The sequence below is a fragment of the Prenolepis imparis genome, unplaced genomic scaffold, assembly GCF_030444845.1.
Source record: "Prenolepis imparis isolate NDT839.2.m4 unplaced genomic scaffold, iyPreImpa1.0 SCAF_12, whole genome shotgun sequence".
Lineage (NCBI taxonomy): Eukaryota > Metazoa > Arthropoda > Insecta > Hymenoptera > Formicidae > Prenolepis > Prenolepis imparis.
Genome location: NW_028141170.1, coordinates 11,537,343 through 11,549,533, shown reverse-complemented (window position 1 = coordinate 11,549,533; position 12,191 = coordinate 11,537,343). Strand labels below are relative to the sequence as shown.

General features: G+C 31.3%; 1 protein-coding gene across 2 annotated transcripts in view; it reads right to left on the bottom strand.

Annotated features, from left to right (window-relative positions):
- Window positions 1-1,059: 1,059 nt before the first annotated feature.
- LOC145943555 (uncharacterized) overlaps window positions 1,060-12,191 on the bottom strand; it is a 24,707-nt gene continuing 13,575 nt past the window's right edge. The window contains exons 2-3 of one of the 2 annotated variants that reach the window (XM_083051145.1): window positions 7,730-7,927; window positions 1,060-4,347 (exon numbers count right to left, since the gene is read on the bottom strand). In XM_083051145.1, coding sequence (XP_082907271.1) covers window positions 3,992-4,347; window positions 7,730-7,927 — 554 coding nt within the window. In that variant the 3' untranslated portion in view covers window positions 1,060-3,991. The remainder of the gene's footprint in view (window positions 4,348-7,729; window positions 7,928-12,191) is intronic. The other variant, XM_083051146.1, reaches the window with a different exon arrangement.

The following is a 12,191-nucleotide window of genomic DNA, read 5'->3' as shown; positions in this document are numbered from 1 at the left end:
GTTTTCTACACAGATGTCTATATTAAACCATACACTTTTCCATAGTTTTGGTCGATTTTAACGATGGTCACTTTTTTATAAACTACGCACTAATTATGTGAAAAAAATGGCCGTCGTTAAAATCGACCAAAAATATGAAAAAGTATACTTTGTGTGATGCCGATCAAAAGTTCAAATGAGCACGACCTTCAAAATATGCTAGTTTATAATTTTTAAGCTGCGAGCCCACAGTTTTCTATTATTTGTCTAAAAATGAGCAAAAATATTACATTTATGAACTCGTAGCTTAAAAACTAGCATATTTTGAAGGTCGTGTCTATTTGAATTTCTGATCGGCATCACACAAAGTACACTTTTCCATACTTTTGGTCGATTTTAACGGCGGCCACTTTTTTTCTATAATTAGTGCGTGGTCCTTTGATTTACGGCATAGTTTTCAGTACCCAAAAATCTATAAGAAACACTATGTCTGGTTTAAGGCTCCTGCATACTTACTGCAGCCATCTTGAATTGATGACATCAGAAGCGAGAAAATATACCATGAAAATTCTTGCGACTTACGCTAAAATAAAAATTTTTTTCAATAAAATAGGGTTTGTAATCGATAGAACCGACTTGTAAAATATACCGAAAACTCTCCTTTTGTTTGGGTAAGCAATAACTAATAACATTGTATATGTCGAATTGAATTGAGCCTAATCAAGGACGAAAACCCGCTGTTTGACAGGTATCGAAATAAAATAAATATTTGCTTTTACATATTAAATTATAACAAAAGAGAGTCTTCGGTATATTTTAACACTATAACAATTATTTTAAAAATAGAAACAAAGCACTAAAATGATAAATGACGCTGTAAGTTGCAAGAATAATTTATGTCATTTTCACGCTTTATAGTTTATAGTTTTGCCAAATGTGGCGCTGTCGTATAAATTTTACGGACTTGGCAATCGAGTATGCAGGAGCCTTAAAATAATAATTTTTGGCTGTAAACTCTAGTGTAAGTGTCAAAAAAGATGTTGTGATTATTGTATGGTAATCGATGTAAGTAATACAATTGCTTTTTATATGAGAAAAGAAATTTTATTGATAACGTAGGGACATCGAAATACGTATATAAACAGCGTGTGTATAAAAGTATAAAAAATAAATATTAGCAGCGCGTGCGCACCGTCATTTTGCGAGTCTCGTGGATATAATGAGTCGGTTGCGATGCGCCTTTGACAATACGGAAATGCGTTGCAAGCACAGTCGAGAGAGTAAAAACTACAATAGCAGTAACAATAATGATAATTGTAACAGTAGCATGGGAAAATAGGCGAATCGTTCAACTTTAAAAAGATAACACACTGCTGAGAACGAGACTGCATTCATAATCTATATTTATTATAATTTCTAGCTATCTGTATTTGTTACGCGTGAATCACAGTGTTTATAAATATTTTTACAGTTTTATTTGATATTATTAAAACAAAATTAAAACTGGAAAAATATAAAAACAATTTTTGCGGATAATCAGATACAGATATATAAATCGAAATATATTTTAAAATAAAAAAAATGAATATTTTTTTATTTAGAATTTGTACAATATATGTATATCTAGTTTCATATCTATTTTCAAATGTAAAAAAAAACATACATATGTATATCTATTTTCAAAATGATCGTGTGATTTATAGTATTGTAATATAATTGTAATTATACTATTATAATTGACATTGTATTAAAGGGTTACAGTAGTTAAAGTTAAGTTTTACAATTCACTAAAAGTATTTCAATACTTATGCCTTTTTCTCGCATAAGTACAAGTACTTTTATATTTGCTAATTTGTATTTTGCGTGTTTTACATTCGAAAGACTAAATTGGAAGATTATTGCAGATGTTGAACATTTTAGAATTTTCCGTCTAACTCTGATAAAATTAATTGTTTTGTCTCTTCATATGAAATATGATATGAACGGTTTAACCTTCGCATTATATATATATTGCAGTTTTATATAAATATACATTAGCTCTAACAGATTTAAAAAAAAATTCTTATCTTTTAATTTTTTTTATTTTTAGTGCATAAATAAACTTTCGTTTACAACGATTTACATGAATTTAAAATTTCATTGTATACGATAAGATTATTTATCTCAATATTAATATATAGTAGTATTAATATTGATATTTCCAAGCGCGCGCGCATACACACACACATACACACACACACAATCAAGTTAAATAAAATATAAATCCTCTAGTCCCAAGAGAGAGAAAATTGCATGGCACATTCGATCAGATTTCGTCATAATGGAATTTACCTCCGAAGTTTCTTCAAAACGGAATACTCACTGTTATTTACATCAACTTTTTTGCGTGTTTTCAGAATCCAGTTGCGTCAGAAGCATATTCTAGCCATGAAAAAGGTCGCACAGAGACCCGCCTGCTCATGATTACTCGCGTGTGCGTGAACGTTAATTAGCGCGTAATTGATTGCTCGCGATTCGCTGTACACACGATGGCGCCTACCCTTATCGCAAACATTGTCGTAGTTATCTCTCGCAGTAAATACACACATCCTTCGCGCTATCATCTTAAATTATTTTTGCCGCTTTATTTGCGAGAGGACGCTTCTCTCATGGCAGTCGATTTATGTATATAATCTACACTAATCGTCCCTAATTGACGGAGTCGGTAGGCGATTGGGGCCAATCGCATACGACAATATCACGTATAAGTCTGCAAGTTCTCATAATTCACTTATAATAACACGTCTTGCTCAATTTGCCAATGATAGTCGATAAATCAATGACAATATATCGTCGATTGTCGCGGGGGATTCTTCAAAGTCGTTGTACACAAGATATAGAGATTTATATTTCTACAAATAAATCTTGATTTATATTATATTAATATAGTAAAAAAGAAACCTTAATGTAATATAACTAAATTTAAATTTTATATCTGAACCTTGGCTATTCTACTTCGAATGGCAGTGATTGATGGAATATAATTTATTTCATTTATTTATTATAATATATATAAATGTGTGTTCTTAAATATTCGCACATCCTGCCATTAATCTTGCTTCCTAAAATACATCGTGTGTGCATGTGAAAAGTTCAATATTTCCACGCAACGATTTTTGGTCGCATCTTCGATTCGATTCGCTATTTTTCGATTAAAAATTATTGCTTTACAATTCAACAATATTTCTTTAAATGTGTATTATCCTTTAGCCCAAAGAACTTACAAAGACGTATATTTTCCATTAAGAATCATTCTATTTTTTTTGTCAATTTTTTATAATTTATCTCGGACAACATTCTTCGACTTATTTGATATATCGAGTGTATCGTCTAAGTGTCTTCAACATATGCTACGATAAATTCTTCTATGCAGGCATTGATTCAAAACATTATCCATTAATGTTAGGTGTCATTCTTTTTTTTACTGATTCCAAAAAAATATTTTTTATTGATAAAGCTATAGAAAATTGATTTCTCGATACACAATATATTCCTGTACATACTATATCGTTTCATCTGAAACTATCAAAGCTTTCTTCGATGAATTTAATTTTTTCCATCATCGTCATTGCGACTCTTTCCATAAGATCGACGTGTAGAATGACAATTTTTCGCACATTTTTCCTTTTTGAGATTCGGCATACTCGGCATTTTTTTAGAGAAACGTGGAAAAGGATTCGTAAAATCTGGACGCTTCGGTGATACCATTTTTGCATTATTTTTAACGAAATTAGTTATATCACATAGCAAAGACACGCATAATAGTTATTTTTTCGTTATGCCATTGTAACGACAGCGTTCAAAACGGCTTCCTTTTCGAACGATCGTTTTCAACGTCTGTTAACTGTGTCCGGGAACTTGAACAAATAGATCCGCGAGACTGTTTCTTCGCGATCGATCGGTACGATGTTCTCGTCAAGTGTTAGATTGAGCCCGATAATCCTCGCCAAGAGGATGATCCGTTCAAGATCTTCTACGCTGGCGCCTGCATCATCGGTCTGTGGATCGGTACCGAGATCACGTAGATGTCCAACTTCTCGCCGGTCGTCTTGTCGACGATTTCGCTGTAGTTAACGGAATCATAAGATGGCGGCGCGAACAGGTGATAGGGCGGCGGTGGGGTTTCCGTAACTCCGGGGGTATTTATAGTTTCGGCACGCTGGGCGTAAGGTACTGCTAGGGGGCGCCCACCTCGTCGACAGCACCACTCGGAACAGCTGACGATCAGGAAGAACGCCACCAGGCCGCCGAATGAGCCGATGTACCAAACTATCGACCATGGATCCAGCGGATTCTGCAGCTCGCCGTTGACTACAACAAAACGGGGACCTATGAGCGGGCAGCTCTTGTTAATAACCGGAAACCGGTGTTAATTATTTCAAGTTATATACGCATCATATATACGTATCATGCAAGAAGATTAATAAAGGCGTGACTACAGAATAGGGGGGAAAGTGCTCAACAATAATTTATAATGATGTTTTGGAGATACAATCGGAAACAAAAGCTAACAACGCTAGTTCACACACGCTGTGCATCTTATAGAAAATTGCTATAGTTTTATTCTCACAATCAGATGTTTCCAGCATTGACACAACCGAATACTAACACTGGTGAACAAAACAAAACTTTTGTTTAGTTGCCAAGGATGTTTGAGCGAATTTAGTATTTTGGGGATGCTGAATAAAAAAATGGTAACAGTTTTGCCGAATTGACTCTAGTTTTTGAGATAATGGATACTCAAATTATGATTTTATCTCAATACGACCTGTAGCTGCTGACATATGCAGCAAGGTTTGGTCTGTCTTTTTATTCTTTAACATTGTTTTTCTCTCCAATATGATCCTGATGTGTGTATGTGTGTGTGTGTGTGTGTGTGTGTGTGTGTGTGTGTGTGTGTGAGAGAAAAAGATGGTAGAGGGTGGGAGGGAGGGAGGGAGGGAGGGAGGGAGGGAGGGAGGGAGGGAGAGAGGGAGAGAGGGAGAGAGGGAGAGAGAGAGAGAGAGATTCAAACAAAAGGAAATCATACAAACAGCATTAATTGTGATTATCTGAATCAGCTTACTTTGTTTTTATGTTCTTTTACTGAATACAACGCCATTAGATATATTTCATATATTTACTTTTGTATGATTTGAGATAGTTTCCATATGATTTAGGGGAGGCTATGCCTGACCATTACATGTTTTGCATTTTTTATATTTTTCATGGGATACTCATTATCTAAAAAATTAGAGCCAATCTAGGAAAACCAATGTTATATTCAGAATCAGTGACACAAGGTTACCCTAAAATCGATCTAACATAATTGACAATAAAATCAGTGGTGACCAGTGTAATCACAGAGAAAGCCAAAGCTTCAATAAATTATCATTATTTTCTTCTAAACGATGTAGTGAATGTTAATGTAATTTTACAACATTTGTTCCTTAAAGTTCCAATTATATATATAAAAAATTTGAAATATATGGTATTATTTTTTTGATATTTTTAATGTAGTACAATCGGCATAATAATGAATTTTCATTAAGTATAAAAGTGGAAACATTCTATATAATTTTTAGGAATTTTGTATCATTTTTGGATATCTCTCATACATCCTTAAAAAAGTTAAGAAAAATCTTATGCATGTGAATCAGCTCCATTAGAATCAAAGAATTGTCTTATTGTAGAGTCAAAGATTATGAGGAACCGTAGCCATTTACGTTATGTCGGAAATTTTGTAACGAAATTACGGCATTGGCGAATATTTGTAAAACTCGTAGATTTATACGAAATCAAAGATGAAATAAAAAAAAAATCTTAAAATATATGAAATGTGTAAACAGTCGCGTTTTCATTTATTCATGTTTATTTATTCTTTTGGTGTTTGTATTAAGATGCTATCTTTGATGGAAACCCGAGACGAAACGAGCGTCGAATTTAAAAATACATCGCTTATTTATCGCTAAAGTACCGACGAAAAATATTGAGAAATATTACTTACTTAAACATATGAATGCCAAAATTTGCATATTATATTTGCTAATATTTCATTCGTTTGAAATTTTACGCAGCCGTATTTTTACACTTTACATGCGTCAAAAACATTGGCAAATTACTGTACGAAAATTAAGACGATAATGATTTCATACAAGCGACATGTTTATTTCGTATTTTTGACATGGTTACAGAATAAGTATTACGCGAAAAGTTTTTAAAACCACGCCTCGTTTTCCGATCAACGCGATACGCGCGCGGAAACGACATTCTCAATTGCAGTTAATACATGACGTGCATCAGGCGAAACTCGGAAAGACGATGTAAATGAAGATGGAACGACCACTAATTTGCATAAATCCTTGGCACGAAGTAGCACGGATTATTCTCTGCAGTCGTGATTTTAGCGGAACGCTTATATACTTGCGACTTCAGATCTCGTTTGTCTACGGTTTTATTAGGCGATAAACTCGATTTTTTATAGCGTAATGATTTCAACGCAACATGTCATAAATTTTTTACAAATTTATATCATTCTTTTATAGATTTATTTTTAATATTATGTATGTGTGCGAGAGATAAATTATTATTTAATTTTTTATTATTATAATCAATTGATAATTATTTAATTTTGGACTTGTAAATTAAATAAAAATTTGTTATTTTTTTTTAAATTTTATTATTATGTTATACATTTTAGTTTCTATATTTAAAACATTCTACATTTACTAATATTTAATAGTTTCAATTAGTGAAATTATTATATACAAAATATCCCATTTTAATTAATATAGTCGAATATTGTTGAAACTATAACTATGTAACGAGAAAATATTTCATAGAAAAGTTAAAAGATTTAAAAGAGAGGAAAAAATTGATAAACTTGAATTATAAATAAGATTATTTTTCAATGTTTTAATTTAAAGATCAATTTAATTTTTTTAAATGGAACCACTCTAATTTTTTTTATATAAATCAATTTCTTGCAATATTTGGCATAAAAAGTTATAAAGGTGGGATAGCCAAAAAGTGAATAGTTTACAAGATACTTTTATACTTTAATATGACATAATTTTACATAAATTATAAAATATCTTATTCATTTTTCAATGATCTTATCTTAATATTTTTATGCATAAAATAATGAGAGGAATCAACTGGTGTAAACAAAACACAATTATTTTTAAGAAAAAGTATGTAATTTGCAACTAGCAGCTACTAATATTTTTTGACATATTTAAATTGTTTACGAAGAATTATGTTACCGCCGAATCATAAAAATAGGAATATCGCGTTTCACGTTCCAATTTAGCAACATTAGAGAAAAATATTAGAAAAAAAATCAAGAACGCAATGTACGCAATAGACGAAACATAGTAACGACGTTAAGTATATAATTATTATCATGTAAATATTCAGCGAAATGTTGAAAATTCGTTAAAGCGTTTCATTTTTAGCATTTGCTGACTTCAAAAGCTTGAGATGTTAATACAAATATAAAAAAATATATACAAGCACATGAGTGCGAAAAAGATACGTATAAGCTATCAGCGAAATACACTGAAAAAAATATCGCCGAATGATGACATGAACATGTTTGTTGTTGATTGCAGCAGGAAGTGTGCGATGATTTGCGATAGTGAGAATGTGCGATACTCTGTTTATTATATGAAGTCATTCTCTCGAGCAGATATATACATACATACGAGTAAAAATTATTCACGTTTCTTACCGATCTCTTCCGCGTCTCTCTCCTTCTCCTCTCTCGCGTTCTCGTCTTTCCTTCCGAATTCGATCACGTAGACCGTCTCCTCGTCGTCATCGTCGGATTTCGAGTCGCCCGAGTGACGATTCTCGTTTACGCTGTGAGTGGCTTTATTGCTCTCCATTCGTCTTTCAGCACCGATGCTGTAACTCGACACCGCGTGAGCTGCGACACAAATTGCAATCAATTAATTAATTGCACACTTAACTTTATGCATGAATGTTTAGATTATTCTCTCTGAAGTCTGTATATGTATGTGTGTATGCATTGGGATAAACTTCCGAAAAGCCCATACCTTCGATTGTTTTGAAATTTTGTATACTATTGTATTTTGTCGCGCTGATTACGAATATGATAATGAAAATTGGCGACAAGGTCAAAATGAAGGAAAAATGGCTTTTTTGTACATTTTATTTTATTACCTTAATAAATATTGATTCTAGTGAAAAAAGTTTCAAATAAAAGTTGTACTTCTATTAAAAACGCAACTTTTATGTTCTATACGCTATTAATGTAAAAACAGTACTTTACGATAAAAACGCAAATTAACATTTCAAGTGTTCTATCGACTGGGACACTTATGTTTCTACAATTCTCGTGGAAAGTTGCAAACCCATGTGAAACCTCGCTTCGCGTGGAAAAGTGTATGCGTGGCCACAGTGGGTTCCGCCCCCCTGCGGGGGGCTCCACTACCGAAAAAACTAGACACATAGGTCCGGGTTGAACCTCGCTTCGCGTGGAAAGTTGCAAACCCATGTAGAATTGTAGAAACATAAATGTCCCAGTCGATAGAACACTCAAAATGTTAATTTGCGTTTTTATCGTAAAGTACTGCTTTTACATCAATAGCGTATAGAACATAAAAGTTACGTTTTTAATAGAAGTACAACTTTTATTTGAAACTTTTTCTACTAGAATCAATATTTATTAAGGTAATGAAATAAAATGTACAAAAAAGCCATTTTTCCTTTATTTTGACCTTGAAGATGACCTTGTCGCCAATTTTCATTGTCATATTCGTAATCAGCGCGTCAAAATACAATAGTATACGAAATTTCAAAACAATCGGAGGTATGGGCTTTTCGGAAGTACACCCATTTTGGATATATATTTTTAAATAAATCTCTCTCTCTCTCTCTCTCTCTCTCTCTCTCTCAAATCTAAATCTAATTAAAATATGATTATTACAATTTGATATTGAAAAGATTTTTTTTCCTTCAAATTACGTATACAGGGTGTCCCATTTTAAAAGATCCACACAAATTTCTCTCGAACAATGCATTTTAGAGAAAAATGTTTCAAACAAAAGTTATACGATTTGAAGGGCAAAGAAGTTGACGTTACTAACTTTTTCCTAAGGGCAATTTTCAAGGTCATTTAAAGGACATTTGTTTTTTTTTTAAATAAATAGAACCACCACAATTTTTTTATATAAATCGATTTCTCGCAATTTTGGGCATAAAAAGTTATAAGGGTAAAATGGCCACAAACTATTAGGGAAATTGATTTATATAAAAAAATTATAGTAGTTTTATTTAAAAAAACATAAATAACCTTTAAATGATCTTGAAAATTGACTTTTAGGAAAAAGTCAATAACCCCAATTTCTTTCCTCCTCGAAATCCTACAACTTTTGTCTGAAACGTTTTTCTTTAAAATGCATTGTCCGCGAGACATTTGTGGATCTTTTAAAATGGGTCACTCTGTATATTAATAATTAAAAAAATTTTTCTTTTCCTTAAGAAACTTTTCGAACATCGAATGTAGTTTATTTGCCGCTCGATCGCATTCCCAAACAAGACGCAATTATATACGCGTGTATGATTATGTCGTGCGAAATCTTAGGGCTAAAGATGTTGCAACGCCGAACAAACAACTCTGCCTGTCACTTGCTAACCTGCATCGCAATGTTAGAAACTTCATGTGCTATTTATTAGGCCAAGTCGATCAGCCTCGCCGTCAATCTTGCTCCGATTTCTTGATACACTGCTCGTATCTTTTAGCATGAATAAATAAAAAAATTAGCTTGAAACACATATTCGTAATTATTAACAAATCAACCGGATCGAGAAAGATAAGTTATTGCCCAGGTGCTCTGAAAAACTTGTCTTTGAATTGTGCAAACGAACGTTTTATTATATTAACGAATAAAAAATAATAATTAGTTAATAATTATTAACTGAATATATTACACAATAATAATATTAATAATTATTAATTATATAAAAAATATTTACATAAATATTAATAATTATTATATTATTATCAATTACATAATTATTAACATTTTATTAATAATAATTTTTCATTAATAATTATTAATAAATTTATAAACAATATACACAACAACAATAAACATAATAATTATTAATAAATTTATAAATAAAAACTTCTCCTAATCACTTCTTTAGAATCGTCTGAATATATACATATGTATATATAGATTACTGGACGATCGAAAAAACTCAATTGGTGAAATAAAGATTTTCGATTACCAAGCAATTTCCACAAATGTTTCCGTTCTAGTAACGAGATAAGAACGAGTAGCGTGTTTGAAAGCTATTTTTACCTATTGCGGTATCGATAACTTCTCGCTCGCAAAGTTAAATTCATTCTTAGGGAATCATGTTGGTGTTAAGTAGCGCGAAGTAGTTTCAATTATGAACAGCCTGGAAGAGAAGTTTCGAGTTCATAAAAGTTGAAGATCGTGTTACGGTCCTTAAACTTTTATCTGTGCGTAACAGCATCCATTTTTATACGAAAGTAAAAGAGTATATAAGAAAATAATTAAATAATAAATAATCGAGAAAAATAAATCGAAATATAAGAAATAAATAATCGAGTGACGCCGTAATAATTACAAAAGTTATTAGATACATTATGGCTCAAAAATAAAAAACATTAGTTTATCAATTCTATAATAAAAAATATATTTATTTTACCGAATTATATATGTATATGTATATATAATATATACATACATATATATATATAACATATATATATATATGTATGTATATATTATATGTACACACACACACACACACACACACACACACACACACACACACACACACACACACACACACACACACACACACACACAAAATGTCTCTTAATTTTTAATTAATCGTGTTCAATCGGAGTCACATTATAGTTGCGTGTAAATAATCGTAGCCCGATTATTTCGATCAAAAAATAAATTATTCGGGTTTTTGAGTATCTTTTACTCATAAGTTATATTTAAGTTATATATATTTTTGAAATAACACAAAAATATTTGAAGAACATAACAAAAAATTTATTAATGTGAATCTAACCTAACTTAATCTAACCTAACATAACATATATAACCTAAATAATTTTGCCAATATAACCACTATGTCTTTTGGTTAACGGCACATTAAAAAAAAAAAAAAAAACTAAATAACTTAACTAACCTATAATAATCTAATGCCCAAACTTATGTACATAAAATTTAAAATGTGCTGGGACCATTTACATCCCGCGCGACTAACTAAGGGTTAATAAAAAATATATATTCTTTTGTTTTTTTTCTATCGAATTGTACGTATGATAAATATTTTGTCGCTGCTCTGTGCTATTTTTAGTCCATTGTTAGACATTGCAAAGTGATGAAGCGTAAAAATCGATCGAGAAGCACGAGAAGCTTTCCTTTTTAAAAGTAACGCCGATATATTGTTATTATACTTTCTTATAAAGCAAGAGATGTCTTTCAGTTCTACCATAAACTCGCGTCTCTACCCTGACACGATTACCTACTACTTAGCAGCACTGTTGTCTGACCAGATTTGACTTTATGGTCAGAGTTACTTACGTGTATAAGAACATGTTACGATCCGCGTTTAAAGTTGCTTTTGCGTTAAATGCAAATCCGATCTGATATGTTAATTGTGGTATAATTTGATACACTATAATTTACTAATATGTTATGAATATATTATAGCAGGTTGGAATATCTTTGTTGTAATTTTGATATGCAGATATCAATTTGAGCCTTTTTAATGTATCGAACTTATATATAAAACATTTTTATTATTATTTAATTTATTTAATTTTTATTATTTGACGTTGAAAAATATTGAAAAATTGCAACTGCAATAAATAATATTTCCTCTTACGATTTTATTAATAATAAAAATGTTACAATATTGAAAAAAACACGGAGAAATAAAAAATTGTATTAAAGTATTTGAATATATTATATGTCAACGCATTAAATGAGAAATAATTTTATAAAAGAGCTACATATAAAACGCGCTACATATAAAGCGCTTCTCGATCAATTTTACATGTAAATTAGTAAATATTTTCGAAGTCACGGGAAATACTCAATTTACGTCAGGATAATGATTCTGTGTAAACACGACCGTTTTCCGTTTAGTACTCTGCGTTGATACCACTGCTT